The 27,152-nt window shown below is 43.2% G+C and overlaps 1 protein-coding gene across 1 annotated transcript in view; it reads left to right on the top strand.

Moving 5' to 3' along the window:
- Positions 1 to 884: 884 nt before the first annotated feature.
- TMEM233 (transmembrane protein 233) overlaps positions 885 to 27,152 on the top strand; it is a 47,771-nt gene continuing 21,503 nt past the window's right edge. Inside the window, exon 1 of the mRNA XM_019977763.2 lies at positions 885 to 1,174. Within this exon, the coding sequence (XP_019833322.2) occupies positions 989 to 1,174 (186 nt within the window). The 5' untranslated portion in view covers positions 885 to 988. The remainder of the gene's footprint in view (positions 1,175 to 27,152) is intronic.

The following is a 27,152-nucleotide window of genomic DNA, read 5'->3' as shown; positions in this document are numbered from 1 at the left end:
GTCATTCAACTCAGATGTGATTATTTCCCCACTACATCTGGTTTGGAGCCCCAGTTCTGGTCTATACCATCTTTCATGAATTGCTCAGACTGCTCATCTATCTCAGCTACCTTCACTCCAGTTACCAAAGTGGATCCCTCTCTCTCCTTTCCATTCCAGGTAACCACCTGGGTTGTCTGCACAAGTTAGATATACCTGCTTCTCTCTCCTCCAAGGTGGAAAAGTGGAGAGGAGAAGGACTCCTTGACGGCACACTTGGGAGAAAGTAGAGGGTACCGGGATAGGCCCTGCCTGGGTGGTGCCCGCTACCTGTCGACACACCCCCTCAGTGATGTTAGGTGCCCCAAACTGAGCACCTTGCTCCCTGCCCACCTGTTGGGGAAGATAAATCAGTGAGGCTCAGTGTTCAAACTCTTAGAAAAAGAATCATAGAGCAGGGAAAGCAAGTCATTAAAGTCAAGAGGAAGTAGTAAGTCTGCTACCTCCTGGGTAGGGCTGGGTGCGCAACTGGATAGAGTTGGGTCACCTCCTGTGATGCTGAATGAACTCAAATTCAACTGCTTTAAAAGAGGAGCTGGTCATCTTCAGCCTGTAGGTCAGTTAGTCTGCCATGTAAAGGGTCTTCCCTTTCCCTTCCCTGTAAGACTCTTAACCTGTAAATCTTTGTGTCTGCTTGATGGCCCCTGAGTGTGTCCTCAAGGGGTTGCCTTTCCCCTGTTTCTCAGGCTGGCTGGCTCCCTCTCTCCTCCCCCGCTGCCTCCCCCACGCCCTCGCTGGCTCGCTCCCTCCCTCCGGTGCCGGAGGCTCTTGGCCCAGGTCCCTGAGCCCAGGCAGGTGCAAGTGGAAGGCGCAGAAGGGGTGAGATTACGTCTCCCGGGAGTCCCGAGCCACTGGCTTTTCAGCGACTCGTCAGGAGCCTGCGGCCAAAGCCCCAGACCGCGCCGCCGACCGTGCGCTCTTGCGCCTTCCGGCACCGCCGACCTCGCCCATGTCTCAGTACGCTCCCAGCTCGGACTTCAAGAGGGCTTTGGATAGCAGTCCCGAGGCCAACACCGACGATGACAAGACCGAGGAGGACGTGCCCAAGCCCCAAAACTACCTGTGGCTTGCCATCGTCGCGTGTTTTTGCCCCGCGTACCCTATCAACATCGTGGCTTTAGTCTTCTCCATTATGGTGAGTAAATTAGGACCCGCAGCAGCCAGGCACAGAAGACCCGAGCGGCAGGACCCCCTCGAGGGGACTCCTCACACTCTCCGCTCTTCACCGCTCCCTTCTTCACTGCCCGGGGCACTGGGGCTTTTCTGTCCTCTGCTCACCTTTCTCAGACTCTCCGCACTCTCCCTCCAACCATCAGCGCCTCATTTGTGCTCCGGTGTTGCTCAGAACCCTGACCAAGCCTCCCCCGGGGCAGCTTTCCACTTCCAGCAGTGCTGTGCATTCTCTCCAACCCAAGCAAGTTCTTCCTTGGACTTTCTGGCTTCCCTCCCGCCTCCTCCGACATTCTTGGGCGCCCATCCACTTCTTCTCAACCTTTTTTTCTGGAGCCTCAAAGCGCACCACTCTAACAGCAACAGCGCACCCCATTCTCTGAGCGCGCAGACTCTGCGCCCTCCTTGCCTCTCTCTCCCTTGCTCCGGGTCTCAAAAGGCAGCACCGTCTGTATTTTTTAGCACATAGTCTTGTCTTTGCTGCTCCTGGGGCGCCGCCTGGGCCACTCTCTGAGGGTCCCTAAGCGATTCCCAATGTCTTCTAGATCCCTGGTCCCACACTTGAGTAAGCCCTCTCTGGGACACCAGTTCCTTTGTGCTTCTGCCTCCGCCAGCTGACCCTTCTTCACTCTCTTCCGCACCTCTTGGTCCCTCTATTCCAGTGAGCTTGCTCCCTCTCCAGGCATTTCTTCCGTGCACCCTGTGCCGCTCTCTCCTCTCTCTTACTCTTTCTACCCCAGCACGTAGTCGTTCCTCTCTCACTGGCTGCACAGGACCCTACCTGCGCCTCTCTTCAGTTCAGTCGCTCAGTCGTGTCAGACTCTCAGCACCTCTCCTGCCGTCCCCCAAAGGCTCCCAGGCGCCCCTCCAGGCCCGGGAATGCACTGGGGAACTCCTGCACTCCGTGCAGCTCGTCCTTTTTGCTGGCCTCCGCGAACTCTGTGCCTCTCTGCAGTAGAAGCAGCTGGTGCTACTTACTGAGCTCACTTGCACTACCTTCTTTAACTGCCCAGGTAGGAGCTCTGTGAGAACCCCGGTGGGCGAGGAGCTCTGGTGAGGTCCTAACCTTATTGACTGGGGCAGCTGGCCCAGGACAACCCTGCAGCGAGCTCCCTCCCCCTCCCACCCACCTCGCCAGACCCAGCTTCCCAGCCGCAGACTCTCGCAGACAGGAGAGTCCCAGTAAACTCCGTAAAGATCAAGAGCCTCTACCCGCTTCCCCCCTGCAAGTCCACCCACAGTTGCCCATGGGTGGCACTGTACTGGCTTCCTAGGTGCACACAGAGGCCTCATTTGCACTCACAGCTTGCCCTCTCATACCACATTTGTAGGCTGTCTGCACCAACATTCAAGTGTTCAGCCACTGAACTTCAGACTGCCTGAGTTCAAATCCTAGTTCCATCATGTACTAGCTGTATGATCTCCAGAAATCACTGCATCTCTCTTCACCTCTGCCTCTTTGTGAAGTGGGGATAATCATAGCCATATTTCTCAGGGTTGTTGTATTAATGAGATAAAGTGGGAACCTCTTGGAACAGGGCCCAGCATGGTGGTGCCCTTAGATCTTTACTCACATGTCACTTGCTGAGAGCTTCTCTGATCACTTTTAAAATCAACCTCCCTACCCCCACACACACACTCACAAGCTCTGTTCTCCCTTCCCTGTAATTTTTTGCTCAGAGTACTTATTTCTGTGTAATATATTATTCCATGTATTAATATGCTTATTGTCTGTGTCCCCTCATTAGAATATAAGCTCAATGAGGGCAGGGGTATTTGTTTGTTGTTTTTTTGTTGGTGTAGCTTCACCTAGAAGAAAATCTGGCTGGTGGTAGATGCCCAATAAATATTATGAAGTGAATGAATGTATGAATGTATGAATGGTGTTAATGGGTCACAATGTCTGTTCTCCTGCTACTTTATCCGTGCTGGAACCCCGGAACCACCGTATCAGTTTCCTTAGGACCAACCAGTCAGTTTCCTCTCTTCCTTCCTCTTCTGAGATATCCGGTCTGGGATGGTTTTTTGCAGCAAAGCAGAAAGGGGAGGTTGTAGCAGCCAAATTCTCTAGGCGGTAGCAGAGAATTGACTGGTATTGGTGCCCACACTCTGTCCTGGTTTATTAATGAGTCAACAGCCGATTTACTCCTTTCCCAGTGCCAAGTAGAAAAGTGCCTGCAGAGGCTCCCCCTCCCCCCCCATCCCACATTCATCTGAGATGGGCTGGAGCTCCAGCTGGTGGTGACAGGTTGGACGCTAATGATGCCACTTGCTGTGTCCTGGGGGATAAGACTTCTATGTGCTTTGAATAGAAACCTTTTTCTGGCCCTCCTATTTCCATTCCCTTCTGCAAAACTTTTTTTCACTAGATTTACAGCAAGAGACCATCCTATTGTCAGAAAGTAGATATTGGAATCAGAAAGTTGACTGGCCAAGTTTCATACCTTTTTTTTTTTGCTGAAGTATAATTGCTTTATAGTGTTATGTTTATTCTGTACAATGAAGTGGATCAGCTTTATGTATACCCTTTTAAAGTGTTGGCTTCTTCATCTAGAAAGTGGGAATATAAAAAGCATTTTAAGAGGCAGCAAAAATGTTGTAAGGATAAAAGAGAGTAAAAGTGTGTTAAGCCACCAGCGTTGCACTCGATATAGGCAATAACTGTCAGACAGATGGATAGATTTGGAGCCTGGAAACATCATATGTCATGTATGAAAACAAACAGAACATCAAACTAACGTCAAACTAAGCTTCCTACACTCTCCAAATTGTGCTCCCTCTAAGGTACTGGAAGCATTTTCCCTTTGAAACAGTGCAGAACTCAGTTTGACAGGTTTCATAATAAAGACTCTAAAGGATAAAGAGGAAGCGGAAGGGTGCATAGGAGGAGGATGGCTGACCAACTGCCAGGTGTATGCTTTCCCTGGGGAATCTGGTGATGTTCAATCGTGGCTATTTTCAAATCTCAGTCATCTGTAATTTGTGATCAGTTGAGGCACTAAATAGTGGTGCCATTGCCCTGGAGGTGCTTGGAACTATGTGGGAAATGCCTGTATATCAGTGATTTGGGGCGCTACAGGCATTTGGGGGGAAGGGCTAAGAATATTAATATCCTGCAATGCTAGAGACTGTTCTTCCAATGAAGAACTGACCCACCCCAAACATCAATAGCACTCCAGTCAAGAAACACAGGGAGATAATGCAAACTGACATAAATATTGACAAGGCTCAATATAATTCATTCCCAGAACTGTAAAAAGAGCCAGGAATCTCAAAACAATCAATATCTTTATTTATTAAATCAAGTCTGAAAAGCCTTCTGTCAAATTACAAAGTTGAAGTAGGTGCTAGGGAATCATAAAGCCTCTTTGAAAAATACACATTTGAGAAGAGTGTTCTTCAGGCTGTTGGCACCTGTGGTCTTTCCACCATCCCGGGCAGAACTAAGGGAGTCCTGGGGGTTGTGAGGAGTTCACCACTGAAGAGAATTGGTATGGCTTGTCATGTCAGAACATTGGTGGGTCAAGCATTGCCAGAGGCAGGGACATGGAAGTCTTTGCTTCCCCAAGTATTAAAGTCTATTTGTTGAAGGTGCATTTAGGGACTTCCCTGGTGGTCCCCGTGGTTTCACCTTCCACTGTAGGGGGTGCAGTTTCCATCCCTGGTCAGGGAGCCTCAGAGCCAAAAAAATCAAAACATGAAACAGAAGCAATCTTGTAGCATATTCAATAAAGACTTTAAAAGTGGTCCACATAAAAAAATATATATATATTAAAAAAAGTACTCTTAAACCTATACTCAGTTTCAGGGACACATATCTCATGAACTTCCTGCAGGCTGGATCACTGCTATCCCATATTACACGTGTGGATTTGAAAATAGCACTCCTCTTCCATACAGATGGGGTACACGACTTGGGAAGTAGAGCCCGGAGTGGTTTTAAGATCTCGTTCATTGTACTCCCGCCCATTCCAGGCTATCTGTTTATTCCATATGAAAGATGGAATGTGGAGACTGTCCATATGACTTTTACCCTGGAGAAAGATTGGTTGTTCATTCAACAAATATTTGTTGAGCACTGTTACTAAATGCCAGGCTCTTCCACACTTCCCTGGGCTTTCCTGGTTTCTCAGAAGGTAAAGAATCTGCCTGCAATGTAGGAGATGTGGGTTCAATCCCTGGGTCAGGAAGAGCCCCTGGAAAGGGAATGGCTACTCCAGTATTCTTAGCTAGAGAATTCCATGGACAGAGGACCCTGGCAGGCTACAGTCCATGAGGTTGCAAGGAGTTTGACACAACTGAGCAACTAACACTCCAGGCATTGGTATACTCCTTTACCTTTATTAAGTGATAAATAAGATCAGCAAGGTCTCTCCCCTCCTAGATCTGCAAGAAAAAACTTGCAAGAGTGTTGGCAAATTTCGGTTGAGATCTCCATCTATTAATATTAGTTTTGTAGCTGGAATTTGCTACCTGGCTCAAGAGACCGAAAGCAAGTCCATGCCAAGTTTCCATTTTTATGATATGATAAAGTCTTTTGCATAGGTGAGTCAATTTGGTCACTCTAAGTATGAATATATAATAGCCAATGAATTTTAATTAGGTGAATTATAAACCTTCTTTCAACAGAATTTCTTCCTCACACCCACAGAGTCTGTCCAGGTACCAAACAGTGAGGTTCAAAGCCTTTTGTGCTTTTTGCTACATCTGTAACCTCATGCAACTGTTTCAGCCTTTCTGAGGCTTGATTTCTTAATCCTGTAAAACAAGGGTTGCGAGGGTACCAAGTCAGGTACTGTTGTGGAAATTAAATAGTAAAATTTAAATGATTTTGTGGCATTACCTAAAACACAGCTAGAATTTAGTATTAAAGATGAAGTATGCATATATTTTAGGGATACAAGCCATTACCTGTTCCAGTAGCTTTTTCTATTTTTATTGAGACTAGTGAATTTGATTAAAAAATAAAAGCAATGACAAGTAAATGTGTCACTGGAATAAATAACTGCTGTGATCTAATGGTAAACATTAATTACAGCCATTCAAGATCTCAAAAAGAAATCTGATATATACCTTTTCTTAGAAAGCTATGGGAGGGTGTGCTCCCCTAATACAAGGAAGTAAATCAGGGAACATAAAGACAACAGATCAAGGAAACAGCTCCAACACACCCAAAAAAGGCAAAGAGAAATCCTCAAAACAAGGCAGCAGGTTTCATAAACCAGTAGAAGATGCAGTTGATAAGGGATGATCGATCTGAAGCCATTGTCAAAATCCATGATCTGGTCATGGGCTGACACAGTAAGGCACAGCCCTGCCCAGAACCTGACCACACCTGCTCTAGAAGACAAAGTCTGTGGTCAAAAAGAAAGTAAATATCCACAGAATGAAAGACAGACCAAACTGGATATTCTTTCTATCTGACCCAGGCTCCACCAGGGCTTGTCCGTCGAAACTGGGTTTCAACTGGATTTTCATAGGTTCAGAGGAGAGCTATTACTTGTGTGGGGTTTGGGGGTTTTGTTTGTTTGTTTTCAGTGATCAAGGCAGAGTTTGGAAATAACAGATCCTGGTTCAGGTAGCTTACCCAGGATGCTTGCCATCGCTTGTAAGTTGAAACTCTAAGTATTATAGTTCTTTGGGTCCTCAGTTGATTTCTGTCTTCTTTCTGTGGCTCTTTCTACATTATTGTCAGCTAAGAAGTAGAATATCAATATTATGGATACTTAGGACTTATTCCTTACGATTTCCTCCACTTGAAGCTCTGAAGAGTGTTAAGATGGTTTCAGATGACAATATGCACATGGCCCAGGCAACCCCTGCCTTGATGGCTACTTTCACAAGTTTCCCCAGTATGTGGCAGAGGGTGGCCACTGACATTTGGAATTTGGGAATATAGATTTTAAACTGCTATTGGGGTCCTTTCAATAGATCCTTTCAATCTAGTAAGTCCTAGATTATTAGAGGTACAAGATGTTAATCTGTGTGTTCCTAGAAAAGAAAACACATTTTGAATGTCATTTTAATTTACTGATAAAATTTTATAATGACTTTCTTATAACAAAAACAAGATTGGCCACTAATGGGTGGTTGTTAAAGCTGGGTAGATGTGTTGTATTGTTCTGTTGATTTTTAATATGCTTGAAAATTTACATAGTAAATGTGTTTTTTGTTATTGTTAAAAAAAAAAAAGTCCCTCCTAGAGTTGTTAAACATTGCCTAGGTAACAAAACAGCAGCTGTTAAAATAGTTGGTGAAACATGCCATGGCTGAGGTGCAGTTTATCATGAATTTATAAGCAAACTGCATCTGATTTATAATGAATTTTAATGGTGACTTTGGAAGACACCTTTAAATAGTCTTCAAGAGAAGGCCAGGTAGGAGGACTCATATCCTAGAACAGTGCTTTTCAAAATTTAACCACTTGAGGTGCTTGTTAAAATGCAGGTTTCACTCCTCTTTCAAAGTGCAGCCGAAAAACCGCCTCCTTTGTGAAGTCCTTCTTGATTACCCTCTTGCCCTCACCCTCAGCCTACAATTTGAATAGATTTCTCTCAGGGTACTTTTCCTTCTTTGCACCAGTTTGTGTCTGTGAGCCTCTTGAAGCTGCACTGTTGGCCACAGCACTTAGCATAATGCTGAGCACGTGGTTAGTAAGTAACGTATGTTTGATGAATGGATGGATGGATGGATGAATGAATGAATGGCCCCAGAGGCCTAAATGTGTTTCTACCTTTATCTCTGAGGATTGCCTTCCCTTCCCCTCTGTGTTCTGCATTTCTGCCAAAACTTTTTTGAAAAACATCCAGGAAAGTCAGGCTAATGCCAAGGGTTGCTGAGAAGTTAGCCACGGCTTGCTTCCCAAGGATAGTTTTCCTGGCTCGTCTGGCACCCACCAACATCCCCAGACCACAGGCCAATGGATCCACCTTTGGAAATTGGTTTCTGCTCTCAACTGATCTTCTTCCATTCAAAGCTGCTTTTCCAGAAGTATGATGCTTTCAGTGCAGGAACCTGAATACACCTGAAGTTTCCATTTTTGCAAGTTCAAGAATTAAACCAGATTTTCTAAATCCACTCTTCTCAAATAATCGGTTCTGCCCAATATTAACAAGTTTATTTTTTAAAAAGAAGTAAGGAATATGGGAGGGGTGGATTGAGAACACAAATACTAAGTTAAGCAAAAGTGTACTGTTTGCTTTCCTTGGGAGTCTCCTGAAACCTTTGACCAACCACTGTTTCTTGTGGCTCTTGGTCAGAAAAATGTAGCATAGTGCATTTACTAAGCATGTTGCTAAGCATCTTTTGATTTTAAGGCTAATATACCACAGAACACAAAAATACTGTTCTTAGTGATACATTGGTTCTCCTTTTAATGAGTTGACCCACTGTTGATAGAACAAGAATAGTGTTCCCTCACTAATGTTCTTGTCTAGAGACCCACCTCTCCACCTTTTTCCCAACAAAATTGGTTTTTTTTTTTCCTGATCAGATCTTGTCCTTTTATTTTTTTTTATTGAGGTATAAATAAAGTTTCAGGTATACAGCAAAAGTGATTCAGTTTTATGTTTGTGTATATATATGTGTGTGTCTGTGTATGTATGTATATATTCTTTCTCAGACTTTTTTCCATTGTAGATTATTACAAGATGTTGAATATAGTTCCTTGTACAATATCATAGGTCTTTGTTATATATAGTTCAGTTCAGTCGCTCAGTCGTGTCTGACTCTTTACGACCGATGGACTGCAGCACACCAGGCCTCCCTATCCATCACCGCCTCCCGGAGTTTACTCAAACTCATGTCCATTGAGTCGGTGATGCCATCCAACCATCTCATCCTCTGTCATCCTCTTCTTCTCCCGCCTTCAATCTTTCCCAGCATCAGGGTCTTTTCCAGTGAGTCAGTTCTTCGCATCAAGTGGCCAAAGTATTAGAGTTGCAGCTTTAGCATCATTCCTTCCAAAGAAATCCCAGGACTGATCTCCTTCAGAATGGACTGGTTGGATCTCCTTGCAGTCCAAGGGATTCTCAAGAGTCTTCTCCAACACCGCAATTCAAAAGCATCAATTCTTTGATGCTCAGCTTTCTTTATAGTCCAACTCTCACATCCATACATGACTACTGGAGAAACCATAGCCTTGACTAGATGCACCTTTGTCGGCAAAGTAATGTCTCTGCTTTTTAATATGCTGTCCAGGTTGATCATAGCTTTTCTTCCAAGGAGCAAGCAAGTCTTTTAATTTCATGGCTGCAGTCACCATCTGCAGTGATTTTGGAGCCCAAGAAAATAAAATCTCTCACTGTTTCCATTGTTTCCCCATCTGTTTGCCATGAATTGATGGGACCAGATGCCATGATCTTAGTTTTCTGAATGTTGTGTTTTAAGCCAACTTTTTCACTCTCTTTCACTTTCATCAAGCTCTTTAGTTCTTCTTCACTTTCTGCCGTAAGGATGGTGTCATCTGTGTATCTGAGGTTATTGATATTTCTCCTGGCAATCTTGATTCCAACTTGTACTTCATCCTGCCTGGCATTTCGTGTGATGTACTCTGCATGTAAGTTAAATAAGCAGGGTGACAATATACAGCCTTGATGTACTCCTTTAGCGATTTGGAAGCAGTCTGTTGTTCCATGCCCAGTTCTAACTGTTGCTTCTTGACCTGCATACAGTTAGAATACCAGGTGGTCTGGTATTCCCATCTCTTTAAGTGTTTTGCACAGTTTTTTGTGATCCACACAGTCAAAGGCTTTGGCGTAGTCAATAAAGCAGAAATAGATGTTTTTCTGGACCTCTTGCTTTTTTGATGATCCAATGGATGTTGGCAATTTGATCTCTGGTTCCTCTGCCATTTCTAAATCCACCTTGAACATCTGGAAGTTCATGGTTCACTTACTGTTGAAGTCTGGCTTGAAGCATTACTTTGCTAGTATGTGAGATAGGTGCAATTGTGTGGTAATTTGAACATTCTTTGGCATTGCCTTTCTTTGGGATTGGAATGAAAACTGACCTTTTCTAGTCCTGTGGCCACTGCTGAGTTTTCCAAATTTGCTGGCATATTGAGTGCAGCATTTTCACATCATCTTTTAGAATTTGAAATAGCTCAACTGAAATTCTGTCATCTCCACTAGCTTTGTAGTGATGCTTCCTAAGGCTAACTTAACTTCACATTTCAGGTTATCTGGGTCATGAAGACTTTTTTGTATAGTTCTTCTGTGTATTATATACTGTAGTGTGCATCTGTTAAACCCAGATTCCCAATTTTCGTCTTTTTCCCCTGTCGTAGCTGTAAGTAAGTTTGTTTTCTATGTCTGTGAGTTTCTTTCTATTTTGTATGTAAGTTCACTTGTATCATTTTTTAAAACTCCTACACATAAGTGATAAATGGTCTTTCTCTGACTTCACATACCTAGAGTGATCATCTCTAGGTCCATCCGTACTGCTGCAGATGGCATTATTTCATTCTTTTTTGTGGCTCAGTAATATTTTATTCCATTGTATCTATACATCTGTGTCTGTGTGTTTACATACACCACATCTTTACCCATTCATCTGTTGATGGACATATAGGTTTCTTCCATGTCTTGGCTGTTGTAAGTAGTGCTGCTATGAACATTGAGGTGCGTGTATCTTTTTGAATTAGAGTTTTCATCTTTTCCAGATATATGCCCAGGAGTGTGGTTGCTGGATCATATGGTAGTTCTATTTTTAATTTTTTAGGGAACCTCCATACTCTTCTCCATAGTGGTTGCACCAGTTTACGTTCCCACCAACAGTGTAAGAGGGTTCCCTTTTCTCCACACTCTCCAGCATTTATTATTTGTAGACCTTTTGATGATGGCTATTCTGAGTGGTATGAGATTATACCTCATTGTAGTTTTGATTTGCATTTCTACAGTAATTAGCAATGTTGAGCAACTTTTCATGTGCCTGTTGGCCATTTGTATGAAAGAAATATCTGTTTAGATGTTCTCATTTTTAAATTTTTTTATATTGTTCTCAACACATATTTGTAATGGATCTCACTAACCAGAGTTTTGCTGATGGTCTTCCTCCCTCATTATCTTTTTTCCTACATATGGAATTCAGAAACTTGACTCTCTTGTTTCTTTTGCCTTCTATTCCCCAAACTAAAGAACACCCCCTATAGTTACCTCCCTCTTCTGATAATTTCGTTTGTTCTTTGTTCTAGATAATTTTGACACTGTGGTATTGCCATTATTATTCTTATTACATTTGTCCGTAAGTATTTACTTCTCAAAGCATTTTCTCATGGATACAGTTGTATTTGTTTCTCAAAATTCCAGGGAGATACACAAGAAAGCTGTTATTTCCACTTATCCATGAAGAAACAGGCTTGCAAAGGTGACCCTAGTGGACAAAAGTCAAACATGACGGTCATCACCACCGTAAAGTTCACAGTCTGGCCTCTTGAAGCATTAAAATCAGATAGCTAGGTTTGCCCTTTGATAGGAACACAGCTTTGATGTCCTGAGAGCTTTTTCTTTGAATAGACTTGCCCCATCCATATAAGAAGCATTTGTGTAATACTCTCAATCAAGCCTGGCAGAATTTCTCTCTAGTTTTATTTTAGCGATAGGCAAAAGGACAATTATTCACTTGTCCGTGAAGATATTTATGAAGAGCAACAGCCCAGAAGCCCAAGAAGATGATAGACCATCTTGAATGGATGAATGGCGATGATGAGGACACATGCCTTATGATCTGAAAGTCTAGTCTTTGAATCCCCAGCACTACCTTTAGGCAGAAAAACTTAGACACAAGCAAAATCAAAACAAATTCCAGAGTCCTCTGAAAACGCAAGCATTATTACTAAAAATGTTCACTGAATGCCCGTATCCATCCTAGAACTTGCTATCTAGGAGTCTGGGATCTAAGACAATACTGATCTATGTAAAGTGAATTGTTACACCTGGACGTTTAAGTATCTCAGATTATGTTTAGGCATTGATGTTAAGTTTGCACAGGTATGTGAGTGTGTATGTGTGTGAGAGAGAAGAGGGAGAGAGGAACAGAGAGGCAGAGAGACTGAAAGGGAGAAAACTTACTTACTTAGCATTGGCCAAATATGGACCAGGGATAAAGGGATAGTGAAGATGAGGCTGGTTTTGAAAGAGGGAATAGATGTTTTAAAGAAAAGACACATTCTAAAATTAGGATTTCAGTATCGGTGACTCAGTAGATCAAAATACTGGCATAGTCACAAATAGCAAATAAAATGTTAAATACCAGAAATAAACATAGGAAATAAGCAAGATCTATACAAATAAAGCTTCACCAAGAGATTAAAATTTAAAAAAATTAAATGGAGAGGCATAACATTATATATTAGATGTTCATCTGAGCATTAGTGATGAAATGAATTATAAAGCAAGTTAATAAACATGAATCATGGTGCCTGGCTCAGAGTAATTGCTTAATTAATATTTGTCATTGTTGCGGTTTAAATGTGAAAAATTGAAGATGGAGATAAATAGTGATTCCAACAGAGGAGTGTGACTAAGTAAATTATAATACATTCATTTAAAACATAGAATATTTTCTTAGAATCATGTTTGTGAAGAATTTTTATGATACAGGGGAATGTTGAAAGTAAAAGATGAAGGGGGGGAGACTATAAAGTAGTATACACAATAAGATGCTGTCTTTATCAATTAAAAGTGTTCACACATCTACATGTATACATATGGCTGTGTCCCTTCGCGGTTCACCTGCAACAACCACAACATTGTTTATCCCTATCCGTTCTCTGTGCTTAGTCACTCAGTTGTATCCAGCTCTTTGCGACCCCATGGACTGTAGCCTGCCAGGCCCTTCTGTCCATGGGATTCTCCAGGCAAGAATACTGGAATGGATTGCCATCTCTTCTCCAGGGGATCTTCCCAACCCAGGTCTCCCGCATTGCAGGCAGATTCTTGACCATCTTTTTTTTTTTTTTTAATTTTTTAAAAATTTATTTTAATTGGAAGCTAATTACTTTACAGTATTGTACTGGTTTTTGCCATACATTGACATGAATCAGCCATGGGTGTACATGTGTTCCCCATCCGGAACCCCCTCCTACCTCCCTTCCCCAGATTCTTGACCATCTTGAGCCACCAGGGAAGCCCTAATATTTGCAGGATACTTGGTAAATCTTGGTAACCTTTGGCTATTATAACTTCAGATTTTACTATAATAAGTTTTTACTCTTTTTCCAACTTTTCTATAATAAATGTTTAGATCTTATTTCTAGTCTGAAATAAGGATTTTCCTAAAGATACTGCAAATCTTTAGCAAGAAGACGGAAGGAGTGATAGTAAATAAGTGAATTCTTTTCCACCTTGAAAGGTGGTTCTACTTCTAAATCATTTGTTCCTATAAAGCTGAAACTGTCAGCTCCATCGTACACTTAAGACAAATGTTTTTTTATTCTGATGTGTTCTAGTCTTGAGAATTTCTAAGGATAGAGAACTTAGCACAGTTCCTGCCCAAAGGAAATGATTGGAAAATATCAGCAGTTTAGTTATTTTGGTTCTGATTTTTACTGGGTTTTTACCTAAGCAAAAGCTCACCTCCACTAACATATGCCTACTTGAAAAAAAATTTTTGAGATCTAGTTGGTGTGTAATTTTGTGGAAGTTTGAAGTGTACATTACTCTGATATGATACATTTCTATATTGCAATATGATGCCATTGTACCATTAGTTAACACCTCTATAATGTCACATCATTTTCTTTTCTCATGGTGGGAATAATTAACATCTGGTCTCTTAAATCTTAGATATTTAAGAGTTTGATGTTTACACTATGATATTGTCTATAATCTCTATGCTGTGATTAGGTCCCCAGGACTTACTGGTCTACCAGTTGCAAGTTTGTACACTTAACGTCTCTCCTGTTCCCCAACTCCCAGCCCCTAGTAACCACCACTCTACCCTCTGTTTTTGTGACTTTGCCTTTTTTAGATTCCACATGTAAGAGATATCATAAAGTATTTGTCTTTCTTTGCCTGACTTATCTCACTTAGCATAATGCCCTCAAGGACCATCTGTATTGTTGCAAATGGCAGGATTTCCTTCTTTCTCGGGGCAAATAGTGTTCCATTGTATGTGTTTATGTACCACATCTTCTTTATCCATTCATCAGTTGATGGTCTCTTAGGTTGCTTCCGTATCTTGGCTTTTGTGACTAAAGTGAAAGTGAAGTCACTCAGTCGTGTCTGACTCTTTGCGACCCCGAGGACTGTAGCCTACCAGGTTCCTCTGTCCATGGGATTTTCCAGGCAGTAGTACTGGAGTGGGTTGCCATTTCCTTCTCCAGGGGATCTTCCTAACCCAGGGATTGAACCCAGGTCTCCCGCATTGTAGACAGACGCTTTACCGTCTGAGCCACCAGGGAAGTCCTTTGGAGAAGCTTTTGTGACTAGCGCTGCTATAAAGATGAGAGTGCAGATGTCTCTTCAGGATCCTGTTTTCATTCCCTTTGGATATATACCCACAAGTGGAATTGTTGTATCAGGTAGTGGTTCTTTTTCCAAGTATGCTGTGCTGTGCTGTGTTGCGCTTAGTTGCTCAGTCATGTCTGACTCTGCTACCCCATGGACTGTAGCCCACCAGGCCCCACTGTCCATGGGGATTCTCCAGGCAAAAATACTGGAGTGGGTTGCCATGCCCTCCTCCAGGGGATCTTCCCAATCCAGGGGTCGAACCAGGATCTCCTGCATTGTAGGCAAATTCTTTACCAGCTGAGCCACCAGGGTGATACAGAATGTTTTAACGTTTTTATTTATTTATTTGATAAATACTTTTCTTTCTTCATTCATTTTTAGCTGTGCTGGCTTTTCACTGCTGCACGGGCTTTTCTCTAGTTGTGGCAAGCCGAGGCCACTGTCTAGTTGCAGTGTGCAGGCTTCTCATAGTGGCAGCATCCCTTGCTGTGGAGCACAGGCTCTAGGGTGCATAGGCGTCAGCGGCTGTGGCGCGCAGGTTCAGTAGCGGCAGTGTCCCGGCTCTCGAGCATAGGCTCAGTAGTTGTGGCACACAGGCTTAGTTGCGCCAAGGCATATGGGATCTTCCTGGACCAGGGGTAGAACCCATGTCTCCTGCATTAGCAGGTGGACTCTTCAGCACTGAGCCACCAGGAAAGCCCTCATGTAGTAGTCCTGTTCTTAACTTTTTCAAGAACCTCCATACTGCTTTCCATAGCTAAGTCCACCTGTTTGTTCTCTTACCCATGTAGTGAGGGCACCTGGTGCTCCTGAGATGAGTCATTCATGCTTTTGAAGAACATGTGATCTGTAATATTTTTCCACACTGTCTCTTCAGTAAGGATCTATCAAGAGAAGGAAATAGCAGACACCAGAGAGGATGGCTCTGTTAGGGAGTTAGAATAGGAAACAGGAGTCCAGAATGGCAGTGGCTAAAAGACAACTGAAGGGAAAAGCCAGTGAAAATAGATCAAAGGAAGGTCCAAGGACCCGAGTGAGGACCTCAGTAGGAGCAAACAGCACTCCTGGCTAGCCCAGTTTACATAGGGCAGGCCTAGGGGGAGGCAAAAACATACAAAAAGAGGAGCCAAAGGGCCAGGGGTCTCTCTCTCTCCCTCGCCTGCGCACGCACGCACTCTCTCTCTCCTCGTCTTTTGGGTCGGCATGTCCTCAAGCCTCGAGGATGTATTTTCCTTTTTTTCTAAATAAAACTGATCTGTCTGAGAACTATTAACATGGTCTGTCTGAGAGCTGTGACGCGCTGAGGGCTTTAACATCCATCGCTTCAAGTTTTTGTTGTGATGAGACAGAACCAAGGAGATTATACTCCCCTGACAGCTCCATCCCTCAGATACCCCACAAGCCCCTAAAAATCTCTTCCACATTTGTGTTTGATTGTGGCAAAGTCTAAGATCCATTATCAATTAGAATGAAAACAGGAGGTAGGAATGTGGCAGATAGATTATCTGCATGGCCAAAAACAGAGGCAGCTTGGGCCACCAGCTTTCTCCTCTGTTTCTGGCTGTTCCTCGCCTCTGCCTCCACAGCAGGAAGCCGGATGCATGGCAGTTAGCTCTGAAGTTCAAAGAGAAAATCTGGGAGAAGATGAGGGAGTAGAGCTTCAAGTCAACACAAAGAAGCATCACTTGAGTGTGTTTGACACCCTCAGAGAAGGAGCCATAGGACCTGGGAAAATTTCAGCCACGGCTTCTCAAAGGTAGAACGCAGCAGGCAGGGATCCTCACAGTTCATTCATTCACACTTACTATGTGCCAGACACAAAGGTGACCATGTAGATACACGCTAGCTTTATACAGCTGACGTTCTGGACATCTCTAAGCTAATAGGTTCTCAGTGAACACTGTTCTTGTCCTTGAGAATTCTGAACCAGTTAAGAAATAAGACACAGAAAACAGACAAGTTGTTTGGAGCATGTCACTTCAAATCCACAGTCAAAGGGATCTACTCTGCCCCTAAATTGGACAGGTTATCCAGTCTCCATGAGAACCACAGGACAACCACAGCTGTCCCTTGCTTGTCAGATGAGGCGGTCAAGGTCTCAGCTCTCTGACAACTTAACGTATGATTCGGGGAAGACAGCCCATACCAAGTTAGCACATAAACAAAGTCATTTCAGAGTGATAGACACTGTGAAGAGAATAAACAGGGAAGGATGAGAGGAGTATTAGTGGGGGCAGGTGGTGAAGAGAATCTACTTTAGAAAAGGTGATGGGAAAAGGCTAAAAAGATGAAAACTAGCCAGCCTCATAAAGACCTGGACAGAGCCAGGAAGTGCAAAGGCCCTGGGGTGGAATAAGCTTTGTGTGTTCCAGGGACGTATGCTATGACATCTGTGTCATCCAGTTAAAATGGATTTAACTCCCCTGGGAAGGAACCCCAGAAAAGGCCACAAAATAGTAAGGTCAGGCTCTGTTAGCCAGTGGAATGTCACATGCGAGCTCTTAACAGACCATTGCTTTGCTTTGCTCTCAAGCCACCCCACTCCCAGACTTAGCATCAGTTCTTGGTTTACTCTTCCTTCAGCCCTCATTGCAAACTAGAGCAATTACTCAAAGCTAATTTTGTCCCTGAACTAAGATCTATTTTTGTCTGGATCCCAGTTTCCCTGGGCGTAAATGACCTGTGCATTTAAATGGGGCTTACATTAATGTACAATAGCCCAGGTTTCTCTGGCATTTTATCCCTCCCTGCTAAATCAGCTCTGCAGAATTCCTGTCTGTATTTTTAGATGTTTCTCACATGTTCACACGAAAGTCGAATCTTCTGTTAACATGTGCAAGCCTGGCTTCTGCTTCCAGTGGACTCTAGGATAACTACCAGGCACCCCCATGCTGATTGTAAACCCCACCACCATCTCTTGCCAGATCCCACCAGTTTCTCTAAGCCCCGTCATCAATCCACTAGAGCCCTCAATGCACAAAAGCTCGGTCACTAGGTCGTGTTTCTTTAAAAACAATATAGTGTACAACTTGGTGGATTTTAGTGTATTCACAAGGTTATACAATCATCACCACTATTTAATTCCAATAAATTCTCACCACCCCTAAAAGAAATCCCACGCCTATTAGCAGTCACTCTCCGAACCCTTTTCCTCTCAGATCCTGGCAACCACTAATCTGTTTTCTGAGTCTATGAGTTATTGTTGGCAACAGCTAATCTATTTTCTGGGTCTGTCAGTTTCTCTTGAGAAATCTGTATGCAGGTCAGGAAGCAACAGTTACAACCGGACACAGAACAGACTGGTTCCAAATAGGGAAAGGAGTACGTCAAGGCTGTATATTGTCACCCTGCTTATTTAACTTCTATGCAGAGTACATCATGAGAAACACTGGGCTGGATGAAGCACACGCTGGAATCAAGCTTGCTGGGAGAAATATCAGTAACCTCAGATATGTAGATGACACCACCCTTATGGCAGAAAATGAAGAACTAAAGAGCCTCTTGATGAAAGTGAAAGAGGAGAGTGAAAAAGCTGGCTTAAAGCTCAACGTTGAGAAAACTAAGATCATGGCATCCGGCCCTATCACTTCATGGCAAATAGATGGGGAAGCAGTGTCAGACTTTATTTTTTGGGGCTGCAGAATCACTGCAGATGGTGACTGCAGCCATGAAATTAAAAGACAGTTACTCCTTGGAAGGAAAGTTATGACCAACCTAGACAGCATATTAAAAAGCAGAGATATTACTTTGCCAACAAAGGTTCGTCTAGTCAAGGCTATGGTTTTTCCAGTAGTCATGTATGGATGTGAGAGTTGGACTATATAGAAAGGTGAGCAATGAAGAATTGATGCTTTTGAACTATGGTGTTGGAGAAGACTCTTGAGAGTCCCTTGGACAGCAAGGAGATCCAACCAGTCCGTCCTAAAGGAGATCAGTCCTGGGTGTTCATTGGAAGGTCTGATGTTGAAGCTGAAACTCTAAAACTTTGGCCACCTGGTACAAAGAACTGACTCATTTGAAAAGACCCTGATGCTGGGAAAGATCGAAGGCAGGAGGAGAAGGGGACAACAGAGTATGAGATGGTTTGATAGCATCACCAACTCGATGGACATGAGTTTGGGTAAACTCCGGGAGTTGGTGATGGACAGGGAGGCCTGGCGTGCTGCAGTCCATGGGGTCACAGAGTCAGACACAACTGAGCGACTGAACTGAACTGATCAGTTATTGTGGTTATTTCACATATATGGAATCATACAATTTGTGATCTTTCGTGTTTGGCTTTGTCAGGAAGGGGAAAATTTCCCCCTTTATCCCTCTTGAGTTCTTGTGGCTCGCCTAATAATAAAATTTGACACAAGACAGATTAAAAAGAGACAAATTTTCATTTGTGCGCACAGAGGTCTTTAGAAGGGGAACCAAAGAAGTGGCCAAAGCAGGCAGCTTTTATATCAGACAAACAGTAAATTTGTGAGAACGCAGCAGGACAATGAAACCATAGTTGTGGGTGCTTAGTTAATGAGAATCTGAACAGCATTTTGGCCTGGGTGGTAAATTTTAAAAGTAACAAAGTTTGTTTATACAAGCTTCTCAGCCTGAATTCCCTGTATCTGTCAATAAGGGGGTCTTTGTACCTCCAAATGGAGAGCCTGCACCTTTCACGTGAGAGATTTATTTCCTGCTTACAGGGAGACAGAAAGGAAGGTCAAAGGGTCCCTCTTGCATTGACCATTTCTTTAGTAACTTTAATTAAAAAATCATCATTATGCCATTAAAGCATGTTTTAGGGTGACCTGCCCTGGGCCCTAGCAGCTTCTCTCTTAGTGCAGTGTTTTCAAGGTTCATCCACATTGTAGCTTATGTCAGCACTTCCTTCTTCTTAATACTGAATAATATTCTGTTGTATGAATATACCACATTTTGGGTTTTAATTCACTTTGTTGTTGAACATTTGTGTTCATTCCGTTCTGGAGGCTATTGTGAATAATGCTGCTATGAATATTCACGTACAGCTTTTATGTGAACATAGGCTTTCCATTTTCTTGGGTGTATACCTAAGAGTGGAATTGCTGGGTTGTATAGTAATTCTGTTTAACTTTTTAAGAATCTGCCAGCCTGTTTCTAAAGCCATGGCATCACTTTCCTTTACACCAGCAGTGTCTGAAGGTTCCAGTTTCTCTGCATTCTCAGTAATACTTGCCACTGCCTGTCCTCACCGTTCTGGCCATCCTAGTAGGTATCTTGTTGTGATTCAGATTTGCAGATCCGTTTCCCTAAAGACTAATGAGACTGAGCATCTTTTCTTGTGCTTATTGGCTATTTGTATATCTTATTTGGAGAACTGTTTATTCACATTCTTTGCCCGTTGTTAATTGTCTTTTTATTGCTGAGTTGTAAGAGTTCTTGGTGTATTCTGCATATGAGTCCCTTATCAGATCTCTAACTTGAAAATATTTTCTCCTCTTTGGTGGGTAGTCTGGGCCTTGCTTCTTTCACTTGCTTTGTGAACCTTGTTGCAGGGAACTGTCTTTTCCAAAGTTCTTAGGGAAACCCTTCCTTTTTTTCGCTTGTAGCCTCTCTTTCCTTTAGTTTGCCATTTGAACCCTAGGCTGGCAGTAGATTTCAAAGGCAGGCGCTTAGTGGGTCCAGACTCTGCACTCAACTCCTGGATTCTAATGTCGACTCCATTCCTTCACCTAACTTCTCTGGGCCTAGGTTTCCCCACCTCTCCAACAGGAATGTTAATACAGACCTCTCTACATTGTTCTCAGAATTGCATGAGATAATGCTGGGCCCTTTTATACTCATCTCAATAAAGCCCCACCAGCAACCTGTGTTGTAGGTACTATCATCCCCATTTTACAAAGGGGGTTCAGATTCATCCCTCCAAAGCTTTATTCTCCTTTGGGTTCATGGCATCCCACTGTAGTATTCTTGCCTGGAGAATTTCATGGACAGAGGAGCCTGGTGGGCTACGTACGGTCCATGGGATCACAAAGAGTCGAACAAGACTGAGCGACTAACACATACTTCAGTTCAGTCGCTCAGTCGTGTCCAACTCCCGTCGACCCCATGAACTACAGCACGCCAGGCCTCCCTGTCCATCACCAACTCCCGGAGTTTACTCAGACTTATGTCCATTGAGTTGGTGATGCCATCCAACCATCTCATCCTCTGTCGTCCCCTTCTCCTGCCCTCAATCTTTCCCAGCATCAGGGTCTTTTCCAATGAGTCAACTCTTCGCATGAGGTGGCCAAAGTACTGGAGTTTCAGCTTCAGCATCAGTCCTTCCAGTGAACACCCAGGACTGATCTCCTTTAGGATGGACTGATTGGATCTCCTTGCAGTCCAAGGGACTCTCAAGAGTCTTCTCCAACACCACAGTTCAAAAGCATCAGTTCTTCAGTGCTCAGTTTTCTTTATAGTCCAATTCTCACATCCATACATGACCACTGGAAAAACCATAGCCTTTTACTAGACAGACCTTTGTTGGCAAAGTAATGTCTCTGCTTTTTAATATGCTGTCCAGGTTGGTCATAACTTTCCTTCCAAGGAGTCTTTTACTTATTTACTTACTTACTGCCATATTGAATATCCATCTGTCTGTTGTATAACATCTGTAATAAAATCGGGCTGAGCACGGTTTACATACACACATACAAATACTGGGAGGGTGGGTTCCATTTAAGTGAAAAATTGTCAGTGACTCTGACTTATGAAGTAAAGGCTAAAGGACTAAAATTCCTTCACAGGTGTTGACCTCAAGCTGAAAATTCCTTCTTCTGGTCATTCAGACAGCAAACCTGTGTCTGACATTCTAGGGCAGAAGCCCACCCTTCAGAACTCTGACATGGGAAGTTAGATGACTCAGTTTACCCTTTGTTCTGCGAACACCAAAATAACAGGTTGCCTTGGTTGGTCAGAAAATCATGCCGGTCGATTGTTTTGTTTTGGTGTCTGTTCTGCTTTGCTGGTGGAGTTGTTTGGTTTTTTGACCCCATCAAAGGGAATTAAAGGAGTACTAAGTGTCCTCCATCAGGCACTTGAAATGGAGGGGTGAGTAAAGAGAGACGTGATGTCTGCCCTCATGGAGCTCACGGTTACAAATACTCGACACGTCCGTAAGCAACAGAGTGAGTAACCCTGAGCCACACCAAGAACTGTGTATTAATAAGAAAGGAATTCATTGTGATGTTAGGAACTGCAATTCAGGAGACACAGATTCAGATGAAACTGAAGAGTGTTCCAGGGAAGAGAAAAAGACTCAGGGGCTTGTAAAGGCAAAAGCCACAAGGTTGTTAAAGTGGTCTGGCAGGAGTTACGATTGATTCTGACACAGAAAAGGAAATATCTTTTCCAGAAAGGATGGACTGACATGAATTATTTTAGGGTAAGGGCTTGATAAGTATCCAGAGTTTCTGGAACAGCAGGGAGATGAAACAAATGAGCTATTAAATACACTTCGGTTGGGTTCCCATTCCCTTGCCCAACTTTTCTCGTTCGTGATTTTTCCCAGCATTAAGAAAAAAAGACCTCAGTAAAAATCAAAAGTGCTGCTGCTAAGTCCCCTTCTTCCTTGGTACGGCATAGAAGGTACATTTCTGTTACCTGGGACTGGTAACCAAGTGGAGCCTTAGCTGTCACACTGACGCCTTAGTGGGAAGTTGCTCTTCTGGAAAGTTCCTGATGTCTGATAGTGGTCTGTGATCAGAGGGCATAAATCACGTGTAGGGGATGGGACCAGAAGCCCCTGAGTGGCCCCCCATCATTGACGCCCCTTGCCTTCCAAGAGATAGACTTTGTGGCCTTCCGTGGCCTTCAAGGTCTGGCCCCGGACAAGGTTCTCCAGAAGCCCTCCTCTCTGTTCACCTCCCCCTACCCTGCCCCCCCCTCCGCCTTTCCTGGCCCGCATCCTCGTCTAGGTCATTTCCTCTGCTTGGAGCCCTCTCCTCTGTCTGTCTCATGTGGCCAGTGACTGCTCATTCTTCCTGTCTCAGCTTACATGTCAACTTCCTCAGGGCCGCCTTCTCAGGTCACCCCATCCTAAGTAAGTCCCCTGACCTAGGTTCTGACTCAGCCCTGGTCTGTTTCCTTCAGGGTTCCAGAAAATGATGATCAAAATGGAGTTGGTATTGCTAAGAAAGCTCTCAAAAATTAAGCCAGGGGAGCTACTGAGAAAGTGTGACTTCTGCACATCTCAGCCTGGATGGAATCTAAACTTTGACCACTTATTATGAAGATGAAATTATATGGTACACAGAAGGTGATGAGGTCAGGGCCTGGCACAGTATAGGCATTCCATAAATATTAACTGTTTTATTTTAGCTATTTATTTTAATATAATTAACTATTTTATTTATATTAACTAATTTATTTTAGCATGATAATTCATTACTATAACTATAGTTATAATAACTATTATTTTATAAATATATAAATGATAAAATACAAATATATGAATAATAACTATATATTATTATTATAACGTTCATTATTATAACATAGTCCCTGGCTTCACCTCCAACCGTATCTCATATTCCCCTTCCTTCCTCCCCTCCCCCACTTTTCATGCCTACAGTCACATTGGATTTTCTTTAGTACCTTGAGCAGAAGAATTATTTCCCTCTCACATTTGCCGTTCTCTCTGCTGGGCATCTTCTTCCCCTTTTTGCAGATCTGGCTCCTTCTCAGGTCTTCTGGTCTTGCCACCTGCCACCACTTGAGGGAGAGCTTCCTCCCACCATCCCATTTTTCTTACCTTAGTAATATTCTGTATTCTTGTTTACTTGCATGTTTTGTTGTTGTTCAGTCACTTAGTCGTGCCTGACTCTCTGGGACCCCTGGATTGCAGTACACCAGGCTTCCCTGTCCTTCATTATCTCCCAGAGTTTGCACAAACTCATGTCCATTGAGTCGATGATGCCATCCAACTATCTCATCCTCTGTCACCCGCTTCTCCTCCTGTCCTCAATCTTTCCCAGCATCAGGGTCTTTTCCATTGTGTTAGCTCTCCACATCCAATACATCGGCCAGTGATTGGAACTTCAGCATCAGTCCTTCTGATGAATATTCAGGATTGATTTCCTTTGGGATTGACTGGTTGGATCTCCTTGCTGTCCAAGGGACTCTCAAGAGTCTTCTCCAGCACCCCAGTTCTAAAGCATCAATTCTTTGGTGCTCAGCCTTCTTTATGGTCTAACTCTCACATCCATACATGACTACTGGAAAAACTGTAACTTAGACTATACAGACCTTTGTTGGCAGGGTGATTTCTCTGCTTTTTAATACATTGTATAGGTTTATCATAGCTTTTCCTTCAAGGAACAAGCATCTTTTAATTTTGTGGCTGCGGTCACCATCCACAGTGATTTTGGAGCCCAAGAAAATTACATGTTTAAGTATTTTATTTTTAGTCTTTACCAAAATGTCAGCTCCATGTGGGCAGGAAACAGTGCCTGGCACACAGTTGATGGTTAATAAATAGTTTTGAATGAGTGAATGACTGGATGAAGGAATGAATGGCCGTCCATCCAGGACAGTGGTTCTCAACTCTTCTCAGAATGACCTGAGAAGCTCTTCAAAAAATACCAACGCTGGAGTCTCATCCCCACAGATCCTAATTCATTTGATCTGGGGTGGAGCTTGGGCACAGGAATTTTCATGGGCATTTTGGGGACATAGGTGATTCTAAGGTATGGGTACCAGTATAAAGAATGTTAAACATATCCATTTAGACAGTTTCATCTCAGATCTTCACCTGGCAGCCACCCCATAGGTGATGCTGTCTCATCCAGTATCATGTGGGATGCAGTAAGAGCTCTGCTCTAAAGACTAGAGGGAATGGACAAAGTACTCTCCATATTTTCCTGGCTCGGGACAAGAGATTAACTTTGTCATTGATATAAAGTGTCACAAAGTCCCAGAACATTGGACCCATTGGTGTTCAATGCCAGTTATTAAAATTTGCGGAATTTTTCTGGGTGTCTCCTTGGAAATGTGGCTTCCAGCAGTTACCTGTACCTTCTGACAGATGGCCAGGAGGCTTGGCTGCGTGGCCTCACAGCAGTCACGTTGGTCCCTGCTGCAGCCTTCTTGCAGTTGGGCATAGAGACAGTCATCCTCGTTTCTGGCTCCCAAACAACTTTCAGACAATCATCCTCATTTCTGGCTCCCAAACAACTTTCAGACAATCATCCTCATTTCTGGCTCCCAAACAACTTTCCTGCCAGAGTATTTGCATATCATGTGTCCATCCAGGGAAAGGATGTATAAACAAGCTTGAAATTACCAGATGCCGTGAGCATGACGTCACTAGTATTTACTACTAGAGAAAGGAACTTGGCCACTTTTCTGTTCCCAAGCATGACCTTTGCTGGTCAAGGCAGCTGACCAAGACCTGAAAGCTCTTTTTAGCTTTTGTAATGACTGTTACATTTTGCCAGCATAAGCCCAGCCTCACAGAAAAGGGAAGAACCACCGCTGGGGACTCTTGAGGCCTTATAAAATATTTGAGGACAACCATTTTTTCTACATGCTGACAAATATTCATTTGACTCACAATGGAAGATAAGAGCTGGAAAGAATCTAAAGGTCTTTCTTTTTAATGTACTTTGCATGGTGAACGGAGAGAGCAAATTGCTATTTAGCACCTTAAAGTGAAGGTACTTGGTTTATGAAATTATGAGGAAGTGTCACAGCTTGAAAGTGAACTCTGGGCAATATCCAAATGCCACAAACCTAAATTAAAGGACAGCAGACTTGGACATGAGAAAGGGTGTGACTTACAAAGGGTAACATGAGAGAATATCTTCTTTTTTAAATGGAAATATAGTTGATTTAAAATGTTATGTTAATTTCTGCTATTCAGCACAGTGACTCAGTTATATATATTTATATATATGTACATTCTTTTAAAATATTCTTTTCCATATGGCTTGTCATAGGTCCTTTTTGCAGTAGGACCTTGCTGTTCATCCATTTTGTATATAAAAGCTTACATGTGCTCACCCCAAAATCCCACCCCATCTCTCCCCCAACCACCACCCCCTTGGCAACCTGTTCTCTTTGTCTGTGAGTCTTTGTTTCATCAGTCAGTTCAGTTCAGTCGCTCAGTCATGTCCGACTCTTTGTGACCCCATAAATCACAGCACGCCAGGCCTCCCTGTCCATCACCAACTCCCAGAGTTCACTCAAACTTATGTCCAAGTCAGTGATGCCATCCAGCCATCTCATCCTCTGTCATCCCCTTCTCCTCCTGCCCCATCCCTCCCAGCATCAGACTTTTCCACTGAGTCAACTCTTCGCATGAGGTGGCCAAAGTATTGGAGTTTCAGCTTCAGCATCAGTCCCTCCAGTGAACACCCAGAACTGATTTCCTTTAGGATGGACTGGTTGGATCTCCTTGCAGTCCAGGGGACTCTCCAGAGTCTTCTCCAACACCACAGTTCAAAAGCATCAATTCTTCGGGGCTCAGCTTTCTTCACAGTCCAACTCGCACATCAATACATGACCACTGGAAAAACCATAGCCTTGACTAGATGGACCTTTGTTGGCAAAGTAATGTCTCTGCTTTTCAATATGCTATCTAGGTTGGACATAACTTTCCTTCCAAGGAGTAAGCGTCTTTTAATGTCATGGTTGCAGTCACCATCTGCAGTGATTTTGGAGCCCCCAAAAATAGTCTGACACTGTTTCCACTGTTTCCCCATCTATTTCCCATGAAGTGATGGGACCAGATGCCATGATCTTAGTTTTCTGAATGTTGAGGTTTAAGCCAGCTTTTTCACTCTCCTCTTTCACTTTCATCAAGAGGCTTTTTAGTTCCTCTTCACTTTCTGCCATAAGGGTGGTGTCATCTGCATATCTGAGGTTATTGATATTTCTCCCAGCAATCTTGATTCCAGCTTGTGCTCTTCCAGCCCTGTGGTTCTCATGATGTACTCTGCATATAAGTTAAATAATCAGGGTGACAATATACAGCCTTGACATACTCCTTTTCCTATTTGGAACCAGTCTGTTGTTCCATGTCCAGTTGTAACTGTTGCTTCCTGACCTGCATACAGGTTTCTCAAGAGGCAGGTCAGGTGGTCTGGTATTCCCATCTCTTGAAGAGTTTTCCACAGTTTATTGTGATCCACACAGTCAAAGGCTTTGGCATAGTAAATAAAGCAGAAATAGATGTTTTTTCTGGAACTATCTTGCTTTTTCAATGATCCAGCAGATGTTAGCAATTTGATCTCTGGTTCCTCTGCCTTTTCTAAAACCAGCTTGAACATCTGGAAGTTCACGGTTCACGTATTGCTGAAGCCTGGCTTGGAGAATTTTGAGCATTACTTTACTAGCGTGTGAGATGAGTGCAATTGTGCGGTAGTTTGAGCATTCTTTGGCATTGCCTTTCTTTGGGATTGGAACGAAAACTGACCTTTTCCAGTCCTGTGGCCACTGCTGAGTTTTCCAAATGTGCTGGCATATTGAGTGCAGCACTTTCACAGCATC

This window comes from Bos indicus, chromosome 17 (assembly GCF_029378745.1).
Source record: "Bos indicus isolate NIAB-ARS_2022 breed Sahiwal x Tharparkar chromosome 17, NIAB-ARS_B.indTharparkar_mat_pri_1.0, whole genome shotgun sequence".
NCBI lineage: Eukaryota > Metazoa > Chordata > Mammalia > Artiodactyla > Bovidae > Bos > Bos indicus.
Note: the sequence above shows the minus strand (reverse complement) of the source record. Positions and strands in the feature narration are given on the sequence as shown.